The sequence below is a fragment of the Xenopus laevis genome, chromosome 6S (genome assembly GCF_017654675.1).
Source record: "Xenopus laevis strain J_2021 chromosome 6S, Xenopus_laevis_v10.1, whole genome shotgun sequence".
NCBI classification, from domain to species: domain Eukaryota; kingdom Metazoa; phylum Chordata; class Amphibia; order Anura; family Pipidae; genus Xenopus; species Xenopus laevis.
The window spans coordinates 4264148-4283333 of record NC_054382.1 but is presented as its reverse complement, the minus strand read 5'-3'; the positions used below and the strand labels follow the sequence as shown (position 1 = coordinate 4283333).

The 19186-nt window shown below is 38.3% G+C and overlaps 1 protein-coding gene across 1 annotated transcript in view; it reads right to left on the bottom strand.

Moving 5' to 3' along the window:
- pth1r.S (parathyroid hormone 1 receptor S homeolog) overlaps nucleotides 1-19186 on the bottom strand; it is a 186983-nt gene that overhangs the window by 82440 nt on the left and 85357 nt on the right. The window contains exon 2 of the mRNA XM_018268968.2: nucleotides 8649-8754. Within this exon, the coding sequence (XP_018124457.1) occupies nucleotides 8649-8754 (106 nt within the window). The remainder of the gene's footprint in view (nucleotides 1-8648; nucleotides 8755-19186) is intronic.

Here is a 19186-nt window from a genome sequence, read left to right as displayed (position 1 = left end):
CTATTAGTGGACCCTGTGGTCTGGTCCTTGAGTCTAATCAGTGATTTAACCAACAGCATTACCTTTATCAAAGTATCCTATCACTTTAAAGGCTGGGGTGCTCAATATCAACATACATCAAAAAAACATTTACATAGAAATGTCCCCTGATTCCATTAATATTAGTAATTGATATAATATTTAAGAGGTTTAGGGGGTTATGTAATAAATGGCACTAAGTTTGCCCAGGAGCAGTAACCCATAACAACCAATCAGCAGGTAGAATTTACTGGTCACCTGTTTGAAAGCAAACATCTTATTGGTTGCTATAGGTAACTGTCCCTCTAGGATCTAATGGTAGACATTATCAAGCTCATCATTATCAGGATTGACTGGGCTTCGGGCAATTGCCCTGCAAGAACTTTATGGATTCTTGACTACTGAAGTAGCTGCACTGTATCCAAGGGGAATGAAAGATGCATTAACTTAAGGGGGGAACATTTAAAGGCTCCAGAAAACAGAGAGACATTTGGAGTGGAGGTCAGAGATACAGAAGGGTAGAAGATGATAGAAGAAGAACACAAACAAATGATAAACAATTTAGGAAATAATGGTACATTACATGGTAAATTTATAGCAATCATTATTCTTGGGAATGATAAAGCCCTGCAAGAACATTATGACTTCTTGACTACTGAAGTAGCTACACTGTATCCAAAACTGATGATACATCATGGGAAGGGGGAATAAAAACACTGCAAGAAAAATGGTCTTCTAGAAAATGGTCTAGAAATGTGCTGTCCAACTTATATGGTACAGAGGGCCGATAATAGAATACAGTGTTAGCCACTCCCTGTTTTTATACCACACCCACTTTAAACCACACCCATGGTACAGCAAGACCATGTCCACATTAATAGCACAGCAAAAAACCAGATGGTTGGTGCTCACTGCAGGGATCAGGGCCAGAACTAGGGGAAGGCAGAGTAGGCGGCTGTCTAGGACGCCATCATTTTTTTTCAAGCGTTTATTTAATAATTTGTTTCAGCCTTGCACAGTTGCACTGAACTGAAGACTTTCTTTCTATTACTGTAAAGTGTGAAGCTTCCTGCTGGCACAGCCACGTACAGATTTGGGGCCCATATATTTGCTGTTGCTGCTGGGCTGGGCGCTGGCACAGGTACATAAATACTTGGGGGCAATATGAAGTGATCAGATTTATTTTTGGCCGCTGCTGACACAGGTAAGGATTGGGGGCAATATGATGGCTGCAGGAGGGCTGTATGATGGATGGCTGATGAGGGTATGGGGGGCAGTATAATGGATGGCTGCTGGGTTTGCTGGTACGGGGGCAGTAATATAAATGAAAAAGTGTTGTACATTTTCTTGCTTTCTTTATTTAAAACCCATCATGGTAAGGAGGTAAATAGTAATGCAGGACAGTAAATAGTAATGCAAGAGCTAATTGAAGCTCTTGCCTAGGGTGCCAAACTACCTTGGCCCGTCACCGGCAGGGATGTCACTCATGTGAAAAAAGTTAAGTCATATTAAGACATACCCTTAAATCCATATGCCTCCGCCTCCTCCTCCCCTGTGTATAATACAGTACCCCAGCATATGATTAATAACCTTAGGAGCCCCTAACAATAAATTTCAAATGCTAACAAACCCCCAGAACAAATACCAGGCTTATGTTCCATAGGGATCACAGGTCAGACAGAGTATGGCAAACACAGGGTGCAAAGAGCAGGCAAAGTATGACACACAGGGAGCATAGGCAAGACAGAACAGAGCAGGAGACAGGGAAACCTATAAGGACCAGTCTAATATGTACTACATACAGTGACACAGTGCTAGGGCCTCATTAGCATTTTGTATAAAGTGTGAACAGGTGAAGTATGTGGGCAGTTTCAGTCTGGGTCTCAGGTGGAAAAGTACAGGGATTTAGGATATAAACAATAGAGGTGTCACAGGTGTGAACAATGCAGGGGAGATTACAGTGTGAATTTGAGGTTTAAACAATGCAGGGGCCAGTTAATCTCTGTAGTTATACCTTTTACAGTTTACACATGGTAAACAGACACAGCAGGCAGACTTTGATGTGGAGGCCCCATAAAGGGGGTTGCCAGTTGGACAGCCCTGGTCTAGAAAATAGAGAGGCAATTGGAGAGGAGATCTGAGATATGAGGAGTAAGACCAAGTGGTTGAGAAGAAGAATAAAAGATGATAGGCAAAGGACACTAACAAATGTTACCCAAATTAGAGCAATCGTCATTAATGGGAATTACTGGGTAGTGGACGTTGCCCTGCAAGAACTTTATGGCTTCTTGACTACTAAAGTAACTGCACTGTATCCAAGGGGTAGGAGAGATATATTATGGGAAGGTGAACAAGAAAAGGGTCTAGAAACCAGAGAGGCAATTGGAGGTCAGAGATATATAGAAGGGAAAAAAATAAGATAGAGGAGTAGGGGGAATAAAAACATGGCAAGAAAAACAAGAAAAGGAGGCTAGAAAATAGATAGGCAATTAGAGAGAAGGTCTAAGATATAGAAGTGAAAAGAATAAGACAGAATAAGATCAAATGGTTGAGGAGGAGAAAAAAAATAAAAGGACACGAACAAATGTTACCCAATTTAGTGCATTAATGGGAATGACTGGGCAATGGACAGTTGCTCTGCAAGAACTTGATGACTTCTTTGCTATTGAAGTAGCTACACTGTATGTAAGGGGAATAAGAGATACATTATGGAAAGGGGGAATAAAAAGATCAAGAAACAGAGAGGGAATTGCAGTGGAGGTCACTCAACTACATACCCTATCTATCACTCCTAGAGTGATCTATTAAAGGGCATAACTATCACTTTACTATACTCAGACTGGGTTCCACCACCCCTAACCTCTGCTGCTTATCAGAGGAAAGGTTCAGCAGCAATGGCTCCTGACTACATGGTTTTCAAGCCTTTTATACTATGCCACAGTGCCATCTAGCATCCACTGTGAGAACTACAGGGGTTACATGAGCACAAGGTCCCCGTAAGGACCCATATTACTAGGTATGTGCCTGTCAATAAAGTGTAAGGGAAAGTGTCTAAATTTTCACATCCCTACAATAATATTTATACATAAAAGATGTATAGATAATAGTTGTAGAAGACAATTTAAAACAAACAATGATAACTGAGTTGCACCACTTTATAAATTTGAATTTAATTAAAGTATTTAATATTATTAACACTTTTTTCAATTATTGGAGAAATGGTGATTGAATCATATCCTCAATAAAAAATAAATAAATAATTTTTTTCCTCCCCCTTTACATTTTTTTTACATACTTGTCTAAATGTTAACACTTGGAAATGAAAGATCTTTACTTAAGAAAATATGAATGGTGATTTATTTAGGATCCAGAGCTTCTGGCAAGCGGAACCACTGCTCAAAGTGCTGAACATTTACTGAAACCTTAAGTGAAAATATAAACATGATAATTATGACATTTACCCGGGAACAGTCCAGTCAATAGTCAAGAGATTATATTTTAGATCATTTGGGCAAACCGCAAAAACAGTGGTGTTTAATGTTAGAAAACAAACATAAGTGAAGTGTATATCTGGGTATGAAGTCATCAACAACATTGTAACTTTTAAATTCCAGATGACACTATGGGGCTGTTTTTACTAAAATTCAAGATCACATTTTTTTCCCATAATTTGAGATTTTTGCAGGAAAAAGATAAAAATGTGATTTTTTTTTCATTTGACTTTTATCTAAAATTTTCAAAATCAAAAAATTCATGGAAAACAAATTGAAAAAAATAAAGTAGAATTTAAAAATTCATTTGACGTGAGGTGATTTTTCAAATTTCAAACTATCTTTTTATTACAGTTTTTTTTGACTTATCGAAAATGACTGTAACAACTAATGCAATCAATTTCGAACATTTTGAAAATTAGCAAATCTGCCAAACATATTACAGGTATGGGACCTGTTATCCAGAATGTTCGGGACCTGGGAGTTTCTAGATAACAGATCTTTCTGTAATTTGTATCTTCTCTTAAGTCTACTAGAAAATTATTTTAACATTAAATGGTTTTGCCTCCAATATGGAGGAAAAGGAAAGATTTTTAAAAATGTTAGATTATTAAGATAAAAAGGAGTCTATGGGAGATGGCCATTCCATAATTCAGAGTTTTCTGGATAACGGGTTCCTGGATAACGGATCCCATACCTGTTTATGAGCTTGCGACCCCATTGTACATTCCCAACCTCTGACATGTGCACACAGTGCCTCAAGGACCTTCCAATTTTCTGTGTTTATTAAATATAAGCAAACAACATCTACACAATTATTCAAGGAATCCGCTTATTTCTAACACAACACTAAATAGGTTTGGACACTTGATTTAACAGCAATTGTAATGCAAGTCTCTCCCTCGTGTTCACATCTTTGCTAATGTCTTATTTAATAGGATTAAGGGCCCAGTGAGCTAACATCATGACGTTGATGACATGTTTTTCTAAGAAGCAATTATTTGCATGTGTCGGGGATTGTAGCTGACATTTAAAAAGTGATTAAATGTGACATTTTAAACAAGTGTTTAGTGTAAAAACAATGGTCAACATACAGATTACTATTATTTGAATTATAGGCAAAACCAAAAGGGTATACAGTATAGGGAGGTAGAAGGCAGAAGTAGTTTCTAGTTTATGAGCCTTTGAGTATGGCATGAAACGCGTTAGCCTTTTTAAAAACACGTTTCTCTCATTTTTAATAAACTACAGCTTTCCTGCATTTTATTGCGAGGCTTTCACGATTTGGTGTTTTGAAAGTTTCTAGTTTATCTAAAGAATCATTTCTCAAAGATTTTAACAAAAATCATGTTTAGTTTTTATCCTAAGACATCAATGGTGATGTAGTTATGGGCAAATCTGACCCATTTCTCAGAAATTTCGCAAAACGTCAAAAAATGGGCGACAAATTTTTGACAATTTTTTTCACTCATTGAAGTCTACGGACGCAGAGAAACCTGGTGAAAAATATTATTCATCACTAATGGTGAGATAATAGGAATACCAGACACACACACAACCAGTATTGGCATCGCGCATCAAATTTTGTGAACTTTGCTACAGAGATTTCTCATAGGAAAGGTTTCATTGATTAAAACTTTCCATGAGCCATAAATGTTTAATAGTAAAAATAATCAGAAATATTGTGAGCCACTATTAAACCATGTGTAAAGTTAGGGTGATAAGAGAAAATGGATGCGAAGGGAAGAATAGAATTTATGCCATTGTAGGAAATCTAGTTTATTTACTTAAAACAGAAAAATTTAAGCCTGGTAGTGTCAGACAGGTGTTTTTTGAATTGATTTTGAGTGATATATTGTCATGGAGAATCTATGCTAGAATCTAGCACAATTCCCAGACAGCTAAGATAGTAGCTCACAAATCTTTCATGCAAGTTCCTGGCTACTTATATCTAGTATAAGTTATTCTAATCGTAATCATTGAAGCTCAGAAGCTGCTCGGATGAGTAGTGAAATGTCTTCAATGATTACTCAGCAAGTCCAGTTGTCTTAGAATAACTTATACTAGATGTACCATGACCTGGATAAATGAAAATCTTCAAAATCAACAGTCTTGTTGTCTATGAGTAACAAACACACAAATGACACATGAGTGAGAAGATGTTGTGATGTAGACTTCAAAGAACCAACAAATTCTCTTGGGTTGTGTGTTGTGACCTACTTGGAGCTCAACTCCTGGTTATACCCCATCTTCAGTCTCTCACAATAAACTACACAGTAAATGTAAACTATGGTTTATGTTTGCTTGTCATAGAATCTTGCTTATGTTGTAGCTCTATTTGGGTCGATTCAGGGCATAATAGAAAAAGAAAACAAAACAAAAATCACAAAAACTGCAGAGCGCAGTTTTATCAAAGCTGTTAGTTTTAATCTTTTCTGATTCTCTTTTGTGTGCCATGGTTAAACTTGATTGGAAGAAAGATAATTAAAGACCACCAGATCTGTAATTATCTTTCCTCCGATCATGTTCTACCATGCAGAACAAAGTAGGTTTTGACTATCAGACTTATATAGGTCCAACACTGTTTGAAGAATCATCTATATAGTGTCTTCTATTTCATCCAGTTCATGATATACAGCAGAGGTCCCCTTTTTTTGCACCAAGGGCGCATTTCAAGCAAAATCATTTCTACAAGGACCGGGAGGGGCGCATTTCAGGCTAACCTAAAAAAACTGTCCAAAAAGTATTTTGATCCTGGACTTTACACAGCTGTTGTAATGACAATGGAGCACTGGTGAGCTGGGATTGTAGGTAATTGGGGCCATTTGATTGTCTTTGCAGCTATTATAGACTGTAGCCGGGACCAGAGGTGGCCCAGTTCGGCACAGCCCATGGTCCAGCAGAGACCATGGCCTGGTGGTTGGGGACTCATGATATACAGTATCTAGTAGAGTTAAGTCTACAGCAACTGGAAACATTGAAAATATTTCACCACTCATCTGAGTGGCTTGAACTTAAGAAGCCGCTTGGATGAGTGGTGAAACATTTTCAAGAAAACTCAGAAAGTCCAGTTGCTTTAGACTTAACTCTACTGGATACTGCGTATCTATACAGTGTATTAGTCAACTGAGCATCTTCTAAACAGAGTAAGGGGCCTATTTAACCTATTGGTTGCTATTGGTAACATCACTAGTGATGTTTTCCTCCAATTTTAACACAGCATGATAAATAGACCCTTAAATTTAGTATATTGGGGCCACATCTTGTTAATTATATAGAAATGAATAGTGATGGTCGCAAAACAATAGAGAACAACAGATTCAGGATGAGTCTTTGCCTTGGGAGTGGGACAAACAGGCAAATAGAACAGATGAGACCCAATATAGATAAATATAAGTGCATTACCCATTCTACTTATAGTGTATATCCTTATTGGCCAAAACATTGGTGAAGGATTTATGAAAGTAGCCATCAGTGCCAAACAGCTACTTCTAAAGCTAATTAAATGTATGGATGGGGAATAAAAAAGGGAATTTTTGATGCAATACAAACATAATTCCATAAGTAAATAAATCATTGGCTAAGCTACACTTGGCAACTGGGCACCCATCAATAATACGGATGCCAAAAACTGTAAAAGGTTAAAAAAAAGCCAACAGTATTCATTTAGGAAATTGAAGATTTCATTCTGCATTTCAGAAGGTTGAATTTTTTTTATCACTTAAATTTTTGTGTCCAAACATGTACAAGGTCAAAAACAACTTATCTTGCCTATGGTAGAGCATGGGACTGAAATATTAAAGGTTGGACTTTCAGTAGGGACCCTTTCCAAAGGCTGAACCTTCATGTGAATTTTTCTGATCTTAAATTTGCTTTAAAATAGAAGATGCTGGGACCTGATGTTCTTCAACAGCATGTTGGGCAGGTTAGTGATCCCTGGGCTGAGTTAAACAAAGACATGCAGTGGGTTTGTTGATCTAAAAGCTATAGAAATCGCAATAAATGTATATATGAAAATCATGTGCAGAATTCACAAAGCATAGCACAGGATTTCTTCTTTACATTTCTAAAGGTATATTTGGTTTAATGGAACGGTATCAGATTGCTTTCATCATTTTGCTTTTGATGTTACCTAGAGTGTGGCTCTCCTTTTGTTCTCCACTGTAACATCATGAACATAGAGGCCCCCTTGTCGTCCAATCTAAGCTATGGCAGATGTGTGCAGATGTGAAGGTCGCCTTAACATCCCATTTTGGTAGTGTATGAACAATGGAAAAGCCTTTGCTTTGGATACCATTGCTGAAGGATTTATCCAAACATTTTTGTAAATGTATAGAGTTATTAGAGAAATGTATTGTTACTATACGTGTGAAGGCCACACTGTTAGGACAATGTCACACTATGCGGCAGATTTAATCCAAGTTGGTTAGTGATTAAAAAAAAAAAATTACGATCAATAAAAAACTCAACTGAATTCATTAAAAAAATTAAAAACAAATTACAAAATGTATTAAAATTCCTAACCAATGAATTCACACATTTGTCACATCAACGTGTTGATTGGTCGGCTTTTGCTTGAAGTAACAGTTTTGAGCTCTAACAACTACTGAATCTGTAATCCCTGATACAAATAAATGGGTGGGGGGATCATACATGTGTTCTACACTAGTGATGAGTGAATTTATTCTCCAGGCATGGATTTGCGGCAAACTTCTGTACTTCACCACCTGCAAATTTTTTTGTGAAAAATTTGGCGTTACAAAAAAGTAGCATATGTAAAAATATTTTTTTGGCGTCTATTGACTTTAATGCATTTGGACAAAAAAAGTCAGCAAGACAAAATTGTCGATGAGAAAAAAATTTTTGACACCCATTGACTTCAACGCGTTTCGCAATTTTTTTGCCGTTTTGCGAATTTTTGGCTGTTTAGTGAATTTTTTTTGGCAAAGCTTAACAGAACAGATTCACACATCACTATACTACACTGCTCCCAGCAAGAATTGTTCTATACACAAAATCATTTATGACCTCATACATAGGTAAGAGCATTAAGGGGAAAATAAATGTACAAATAAACCTTTAAAACATAGTACATGTTTCAATCAGAGTCATTCAGTAGGAGAGAATCTCAGTACTTACCATGAGCCTTGGATGCTCTAGAACTCAGGAGTTTCTCACACAATGCTTTGGCGTTCAACAAGAGCAAAATCTGTTCTTCTTTAGTTATGACATCATCAGCATCCACCTGTTCCAATGAAATGATGTGACACAGTTACCTCACACTGTTAACAGCAACACAAATATAGAGAATATAACTAAAAAGAGAAGGGTTTGATGGCACGGTTGACTGTTTTCAGCTGCAGGCCACAAAAAAATGTAGAATAGGAAGGTTAATAATTTGAATATGGTAACCACAGGTGGAGAATCACAAAGGTATAGGTGACATAGCCTCACTAGAAAGAGATTGACTACTACATATACTGTATATGCATATACTATTATAATACACAAATGCTATGAATATCTTGTAAATTATATCCTTATAAACGGTGAGTTCTGATGTCATCAGTTATAAACGGTGAGTTCTGATGTCATTTCTGTCACACGACTCGCTGAAATTTGTGTATTATAATAAATAAAGTACCCCCAGTTGCAAAATATGAGGATATTAGAAGTAACCTCAGAGTTTCATGCCCTGTATAAAAACATGGTCATAAAACTCCTCGGTAACTTATAATATCCTTATATTTTATAACCTCTCACGTTAAAAGCTGCCTATAGGTAGCCTCCCCAAAACAAATGTTGCCCTTTCCCTGGCCATAAACAATAAAAGCCAAAACTTTGCTTGAAACTACTGCATATTAATATTAATACAATATATTTCACCCAGTCTCACTGGATCAATGAAACATTGATCTATAATAATAGGATACCAGGTTCTAAGGTGACATCGGTTACTATTTTTATTTCGGGCCTATGATGGGAATACTTGGTAATGCAGTCATGAGATTCCTAAATTTCATTTTGCTTTGTAACGCTAAATCATATGTTTGAAATAAATTCCATGTTATTTATTTTGGTACAAAGAGCTGAGGGGTTCAGGCAGGATTCTTCTTGTTTGCCTTAGGGGTAGATTTATTAAGGTTCAAATTGTAAATTCGAATTTTTGAGTTGGACTTTTGGTCAAAACTCACAAAATTCGAGTAGGGAATAATCCAGGCTCGAATTCAAATTCGAGATTCATCATACTTTGACCCTGGGATCAATTTGAATTAGACTATAACCACCTAAATCCTGTTCATGTAGAAGTCAATGGCAGCGGTCCTGTGACCCATTTGAAGATGTTAATATCCTTCCTGACAATCGAGTTTTTTTCTGAGAAAAAACTCGATTCGAGTTTAGTCAAATTCAATTCAAGTTTCAGGGTTGGGATTATGCGTTTGAGTTTTAGACGTTCAAGTTTTTTCATAAATGACTTTCTTAGAATTGTGAGTATATCTGAATTTATGAGAGTTAAAAAAATTCACATGAATTCAAAATTCGACCTTTGATAAATCTGCCCATTAATGTTCTGTCGCTTTGATTTCCTTCTGTTTTTCCCCTTTTAAAAACATTTGCCTTTCATTTATATGCACCACTAATTAGCCTTGGGGCACTTCCTATTATCGGATAAACTGTTTTATAAAAATGTAATATTTTAAACATATCACAGAGGCTATAGCATCTATGTTGGAAGTCCTCCCCCTATAGTAAATAACTAAGCAGAGTTGTATTGCTCTAATTTGGGTCTCCTGAAAAATGGGTTAAGAGCCACTGACCTTCATGAAAGTCTTACCCACCTTACTATTAATGCTGGATACCGAAACCCTCACCATTGACTTAGTGGCACAAAGAATAACTATAGGCTTAAAATTAAGATTCTCATTCTCTGTATGATCAAATGAAGAAGATATCAGCATATATAGTTACTGATGAATGATAGGAGGAGTCCCAGCATTTGGTCAGTGATGGAAATTAAAAACCAAACCAAGGACTCAGTGGCACAATAAATACCAGAGCTTTACTGCGAGCTAGACGCTAAATTCCCAAACTCCTTAAGATTGTCCTTCTCTGTATGGCCAACTCAACGAGATAGCAGCAGGTATAATGCCCTGAGGAGTCCCAATGTTTAGAGCTGCCTTATAGTCAAAGCAGAAAAGTGAAAACCCAACCATTGACTTAGCACAATGAAAAACTGTGAGCTTGACTGTTAACCAGAAGCAAAATTACCAGCATTCTTAAAATTGTCCTTCTCTTTTGGCCCACTCAATGAGATAGCAGCAGATACACTCACTGAGGAATGTCCTGAGGATTCTCAGTCTTTAGAGCTGCCTTTTGGTCAATGCTAAAAACTAAAAACCCAACCATTCACTTAGCACACTGATAAACTGTTAGCTTTACTGCTAATCAGAAGCTAAATTGAAAAAAATGCTCAAGATTGTCCTTCTCGGTATGGCCTTCTCAATGAGATAGTAGGAGGTATACTCACTGATGAATGCCCTGAGGATTCTCAGTCTTTAGAGCTGCCATATAGTCAAAGCTCAAAACTGAGAACCCAACCTTTGACTTGGCACAATGAAAAACTGGTTGCTTGACCACTAACTAGAAGCTAAATTGCCAAAATTCTTAAGATTGTCTTTCTCTGTATGACCCACTCAATGACATAGTGACAGATACACTCACTGAGGAATGCCCTGATGTTTCCCAGACTTTAGAGCTGCCTTTCGATCAATGCAAGAAGCTGAAAACCCAACATTGACCCAACCATTAAAAACCGTGAGCTTGACTGCCAACTGGAAGCTAAATTGCCAAACTTCTTAAGACTGTCCCTCTCTGTATGGTCACTCAATGAGATAGCAGCAGATATACTCACTGAGGAAAGCCCTGAGAAGTCCCAACCTTGAGAGCTGCCTTACATTCAATGCTGGAAACTGAAAACCCAACCGTTGATCCAACCATTGAAAACCGTGAGCTTGACTGCTAACTAGAAGCTAATTTGCCAAACTTCTTAAGACTGTCCTTCTCTGTATGGTCACTCAATGAGATAGCAGCAGATATACTCACTGAGGAAAGCCCTGAGAAGTCCCTACCTTGAGAGCTGCTTTACGGGCAATGCTGGAGACTGAAAACCCAACCATTGACTCAGTGGCATAAAAAAAAAACTGTGAGCTTGACTCCCAACCAGAAGCTAAATTGCCAAACTTCGTAAGGTTCTCCTTCTCTGTTTGATCAACTCAAGGAGACAATGACTACAGATATTGAGGTCGGTGAAACGTAACTTGATTATTGAATTTTTAATTGATTATATTCAGGAAGTTTGCTATTTCCATGAGACGAGGCTTGTATTAATCAATAGTTCTCTTTTAATTACAGGAGAGTTTGAAATAAATTGACATCAGACATCCAATAAACTTTTAATCTGAAAAAAAAAACAGGAATTGTTGCCTGGGAGTTCTTGGTCCTTTTATAAAGAAGAATAAATGATCATCAGGATTAGTCTGGTGTTTTCCTTACTCATTGTTTTCACATATCACTTCTTATACCCACTATTTAGTACTTTTGTTATTATTATTCATTGCATAAATGATACTCACAGGAGGCTGAATCTGCATGATCCTTGTACGTATTACAGAATGCCTTTTAATTAAGCCGCATGCATTGTTGAAATCAGGTTAAAAGAAAGTAGAATGGATGGCAGAATGTCATATCCCATTATATTTACTCCATATGAAACATTATAAATCCCAGCCCCTAATAATGTTAGCCTTGTGCACTGTCATCTATATGCCAAACACACTTACTTACATTGCACGATAATATTTCCTTCTTTGACAGAATCCAATTACTTCCTCCTAAAGTGTATTTTAATGATTGAATTATGTTTTCAATGCTTCAGACACGATTACAATCAATGTACTCGTTAGTAAGTCAAAAGGTACTGGTTACATGAGGCAGCTAAGGAATCTTAACAAACAAATTCCTGCAGTCAATGCACAGTGTCTGCACAGATCCTATCTGATCCCCATTGGAAGCAGCAGTCCTGTCCTGCTTTATGGCAGCTGAGATTCTAGCTATCTGTATAACAGAACATTCTGTCCCAGTGGCTGCACAAATCCTATCTGATCCCCATTGTAAGCAGCAGTCCTGTCCTGCTTTATGGCAGCTGAGATTCTAGCTATCTGTATAACAGAACATTCTGTCCCAGTGGCTGCACAGATCCTATCTGATCCCCATTGTAAGCAGCAGTCCTGTCCTGCTTTATGGCAGCTGAGATTCTAGCTATCTGTATAACAGAGCATTCTGTCCCAGTGGCTGCACAGATCCTATCTGATCCCCATTGTAAGCAGCAGTCCTGTCCTGCTTTATGGCAGCTGAGATTCTATCTGTATAACAGAACATTCTGTCCCAGTGGCTGCACAGATCCTATCTGATCCCCATTGTAAGCAGCAGTCCTGTCCTGCTTTATGGCAGCTGAGATTCTATCTGTATAACAGAACATTCTGTCCCAGTGGCTGCACAGATCCTATCTGATCCCCATTGTAAGCAGCAGTCCTGTCCTGCTTTATGGCAGCTGAGATTCTAGCTATCTGTATAACAGAGCATTCTGTCCCAGTGGCTGCACAGATCCTATCTGATCCCTATTGTAAGCAGCAGTCCTGTCCTGCTTTATGGCAGCTGAGATTCTAGCTATCTGTATAACAGAGCATTCTGTCCCAGTGGCTGCACAGATCCTATCTGATCCCCATTGTAAGCAGCAGTCCTGTCCTGCTTTATGGCAGCTGAGATTCTATCTGTATAACAGAACATTCTGTCCCAGTGGCTGCACAGATCCTATCTGATCCCCATTGTAAGCAGCAGTCCTGTCCTGCTTTATGGCAGCTGAGATTCTAGCTATCTGTATAACAGAGCATTCTGTCCCAGTGGCTGCACAGATCCTATCTGATCCCCATTGTAAGCAGCAGTCCTGTCCTGCTTTATGGCAGCTGAGATTCTATCTGTATAACAGAACATTCTGTCCCAGTGGCTGCACAGATCCTATCTGATCCCCATTGTAAGCAGCAGTCCTGTCCTGCTTTATGGCAGCTGAGATTCTATCTGTATAACAGAACATTCTGTCCCAGTGGCTGCACAGATCCTATCTGATCCCCATTGTAAGCAGCAGTCCTGTCCTGCTTTATGGCAGCTGAGATTCTAGCTATCTGTATAACAGAGCATTCTGTCCCAGTGGCTGCACAGATCCTATCTGATCCCTATTGTAAGCAGCAGTCCTGTCCTGCTTTATGGCAGCTGAGATTCTAGCTATCTGTATAACAGAACATTCTGTCCCAGTGGCTGCACAGATCCTATCTGATCCCCATTGTAAGCAGCAGTCCTGTCCTGCTTTATGGCAGCTGAGATTCTATCTGTATAACAGAACATTCTGTCCCAGTGGCTGCACAGATCCTATCTGATCCACATTGTAAGCATCAGTCCTGTCCTGCTTTATGGCAGCTGAGATTCTAGCTATCTGTATAACAGAACATTCTGTCCCAGTGGCTGCACAGATCCTATCTGATCCCCATTGTAAGCAGCAGTCCTGCCCTGCTTTATGGCAGCTGAGATTCTAGCTATCTGTATAACAGAGCATTCTATCCCAGTGGCTGCACAGATCCTATCTGATCCCCATTGTAAGCAGCAGTCCTGAAATCATTTTTTTTTATGTTTTTCCATTCTGACTTAAATAAATAACCCCCTAGATGTTCAGGAATTTGGCCATTTAGGTACTTGTAGAAAACATTATTTTCACTTTGACTAATGAAATGCTCTATGTGGAGCTGAACGGCTGCCATATTAATGGCTCCAGAGCGGCAGATAAAATGATTCCAGCCACAAATACACGGGTGACTTCACGGACAGGGGTGTAATGTAACTAACCTCAATTTTCACACTATCACCCATTACCTCCACTTCCATTTACCTCTACTCACTTGGGTGCTGTGGGCTGCTCTAAAGAGGTTTCTGCCTGGCTGACTCTGCAAGAAATCTAAAGCAGAAAAGTCTCTCTCCTACTCACTCAACAGAAAGGTGTGAGATTCAAGGAAGCAGAGTCTAATACTTCTATCTAATAATATACTGCTTTTTATATTGCTTTTTAGCAAGTGAGGGAATACAGGGATATGGGAGAGGCTCATAGTACAAGTTGATCCAGGGACTGGTCCCATTGCATCTTGGAGTCAGGAAGGATTTTTTCCCCCTCTGAGGCAAATCGGAGAGGCTTCAAATGGGGGTTTTCTCCTTCCTCTGGATAAACTGGCAGTTAGGCAGGTTATATATAGACTTAAATGGTTGAACTTGATGGACGTGTGTCTTTTTTCAACCTTACTTACTTATGTTACTGTGTTACTATGTTATTATGCCTTTGGGCTTGACAGCTGTAAGTCGTAGCAATCTACTCTATATTAGAGTTACCACCTGTCCGGTTTTGACCCAAATAGTTTGATTTTTTTTTCTATGGCGTTTTTGGGTCTCAACTGTTCGGTTTTTAGCCTTGTGATACATGGAAATACTAAGAGATACTTACATTCACATGGCTTAGTTATTATTAAGTGCAGTTCATTTCTTATTTTTACAGAAACAATAAAAGCAAATCAATAAAAAATAAAAAATTGTTTATCTAAGTTAGCATTACTGTATTTCAGAGCCTTCCGGATAACTAATTTATGTATAATAGATCATATACCTGATTGGGCTTACTCATCAGGCAGAATATAGATAGAGATAGGGTTACCACCTGCATGATTTTGAAACGGACATCTCGGATTTTCGAAGGGCCACTCTGTCCAGCTTAAAACAATAAGAAAACTTAACAGAGATCCAGCTAGTCGGGATGCAGTAAGTGATGCAATAACCCAGCCCGGCTTCTCTCCACTGACATCATTGTGCTAACCTCTGATGTCATCATGCCTACCCCCAATTCTTTCTGCCATATCCCTTTGTTCAGGTTTAGCTGCTGGTAAAGGTGGCAACCCTACTCTCTCTATATGAATATGGAGGAATTAGAGAGATAGAGAGACAGAAAGAGACAGAGTGAGATGACAGATAGATAGATAGACAGACAGACAGACAGACAGACAGACAGATAGATAATAGATAGATAGATGATAGATGATAGATAGATAGATAGATAGATAGATAGATAGATAGATAGATAGATAGATAGATAGATGGATGGATGATAAATAGATAGATAGATATAGGGATAGATAGATTATATATATATATATATATATATATATATATATATATATATATATATATATATATATATATATATATATATATATATATATATAATGGATGGATGGATGGATAGATAGTTGATAGATGATAGATAGATAGATAGATAGATAGATAGATAGATAGAGGGATAAATAGATAGATAGATAGATAGATAGATAGATAGATAGATAGATAGATAGATAGAGGGATAAATAGATAGATAGATAGATAGATAGATAGATGATAGATAGATAGATAGATAGATAGATAGATAAATAGATAGATAGATAGATAGATAGATAGATAGATAGATAGATAGATAGATAGATAGATATAGGGATGGATAGATAGATGATGTGATAGGTGATGTGATGATATATATATATATATATATATATATATATATAATGGATGGATGGATTGATAGATAGATAGATAGATAGAGAGAGAGAGAGAGAGAGAGAGAGAGAGAGAGAGAGAGAGGCAGGCAGACAGACAGCCGGACGGAAAGACGGACAGAGAGACAGACAGATAAATCTAGATGATAAGATTAGAATATAATGCATCGCTACCCATGGCAGAAGACATTCTGGAGTCATATGATATATAAATGTAACAGACCTGTAGTTTTGTCCCTGTATGTGATTGAAGAAGTTCCTGTTGCTTCTAACCCTAATGTCTTACATCAGGTGATACATTTATTCATATATCTTACTGACAGAAAAGTAATTGAACCTCATTGATCTATTCTCTGGCCAAGAATGCTCCTCTCATGCTGGGGCATGGGCCAACTACCCAACTTTAAAACTGGCCCTGGTCCTACCCATAAATCCAGATGGTAACCGTTAAGTGACCATTAAACATCCAAACCAAATGAAGAGCACACTCACCATAACAAACATATATTTATTACATCAAACACTGAACCTCACACGGCCAAATCCTTCAGGGGATTCTCAGCTGTTTATTTAAGAAACATAAAGAGAGAAGCTGTAAGATCCCAGTGCTGGACATTTTCATGGAGAGCATCTCATCCAAATTTTACAGAAACAATGTTGACATCTACATTTCTTCAGCAGGAACGTCCCCCTCCCGGCTTTTCAATAAATGTCTGTAGTGTTAGGTGAACATGGAGTTTATTTGTTTTTAGAATCAAGATGTTTTGACATTGAAATCCAGTGGAAAATGAGGTGCTACAGAGGCAGCTATAGACTATCCAAAATAACCAGGGAGTTTAAAGTGCACCAAGTGAAACTAAAAAAATTACAAGGAAAAAAAGAGGGGGTTGAAGATATTCAATAAACTCTCTAGCTCTCTATAAACATTGAATTGCACTTAAATCTGCACTTGAATCTTAAATATATTCACAATTCTTCCCTTGACTTCTGGAAAATCTGGAAACTTGACTGTTCTTGGTATAACATCTAAGGCTGTGTGAGCCGAGGTAATGCATTGGCAACATTTATGATGAGATGGCTGTGAACTGGCAGCACAAAGAAGCCTTTGGCCCTCCATTATTATCTCCGAGGGGTTCCTAACCAGTATGTTGATGGGAAATGATGAATGTTGATTAGGAAACGCAAAACCAGCCCCATCCTACTACGTGTTATATTCCCGGGCCAACCCTCCTGCTTCCATGTCTCTTTCCAGGCTGCACAGAAGGAGCAAATGAAAAGAAAGCAACCCATTGTGTTTGCACAGGAATTTGACTTTCTGGCACTTCTGTCTGTTGAGACCTAGGAGTAATATTTATTCTATCTATTTCACAGTTTTCTCTGGAAATAATTAGCTGGAGAATCATGTTATTCTATCATTTTTGGACTTCATGGAATGTACCTTGTCCTAATGCCTCAGCTATGGAACAAAACAGAAACACACACTCGTCGCATTTAGACACCCTTCCACTTACATAAACATGGTGATGTGATGGATCAGGAAGAACTCAACCTGCACCCAACCCTAACCCACAATACCATAACCCACACCAGACGCTTAATGGCAAAATGTTGTCATTGTAGGACCCACGCCCAACCGCTACCCATGTCTTCTCACTCTATATGCTACCTCTGTGTGCATCTTTAGTTCTAATACAGGGCATTTCAGGAGCAGTGGAGAAGTGTACTGCCCCAGTCCAACATCAAATAGTAACTCAACAAGTAATGGAAGAGGCCCAGGTGCACCACCCAGCAAATACATATTTACTTATTTTATTGCCTGTTGGAAGATTGCCTTTTTTGAGTGACTGCTCCACACCCAAATATAACCCTCAATGTTTAGCCAAATTCCAAACTGAACCCTCCCAACTGGTGGTCAACCCGCATAAATCCTACCACCAACTATATGAGACATACTTTCAAATAAAGTGAATGTAAAATTGATGGAAAGATGTGAGAAAGGTTTCTAATTGTTTTCCTAAGCAGAAGAACATCAGCCTCTTTCTTTCTCCTGACAACTTCCTTGACTACTTGCTGGTCAGACTGGTGGGAAACTGACCAGCAGGTGGCGCTGTTGTAACAAAATTCAATCAATATTAGCAGTACACGTATCCCTTAATATCTCGAGAAAAAAGAAAATAAATAATGAATGTCAATTGCAAAAGTTCTTATAAAAACACTCTCGTCAATTTTACATTCACTTATTTTGAAGGTTTACTTATCTTTTAACTCCAAGGCACATGCCCAGTCAGCCGTTATCCCTAACTTAGATAGATAAGGTACAAATAAAGCATTATTTTCCCTAATCTCAGGAGAACACAGAGACTACAGAGATGGTCCAAGACCAATAGCAAGTCATAAAGTGCTTCTGTTTCGCTGCCCAATGTAAAACCCTTAATCGTTCCAGCTTCCAGAATGGGATTAGGCAGCGGCAGATGCAGATTTAGACAATTATTAGTTTAGGCAGCAGACGCCCGGCGGAACGTGAGCGCACTTCTATATTCACCTCTGTTGACAATATCGTTCAGGCACTAGGAGCTTAGACGAGGACATAAATCTATTAGCAACGCAGCGTGAGATATTCAGGGGCTTTGAAGTGCTATCCGCAGCATTAGGCAAGTGCAAAATCCCATTGAGAGCAAGAATGCTACAAGATGCTTCTGTGTCTGGCTCCCCTGGCAATAGGATATCATCAGGCTGAATTGAATACTTGTTGTTGCTTGACCTCAAGACAAAGTTTACAGATTAATGTGCCAGTGGTTCCCAAGCTATAGGGTTTGACAGCCTAAAGGATGGCTATGGTAACATCTGGGGAGAATTTGCTCTCATAGGCAGTCCTAGAAGTGCAGTTCAAAGGTTAATTTGAGGTTTGGACCAAAAAAAAAACAAACCTCAATGATACATGGGATTCTTTACCTTTGACAATAAAATGTACAATGATGTCAC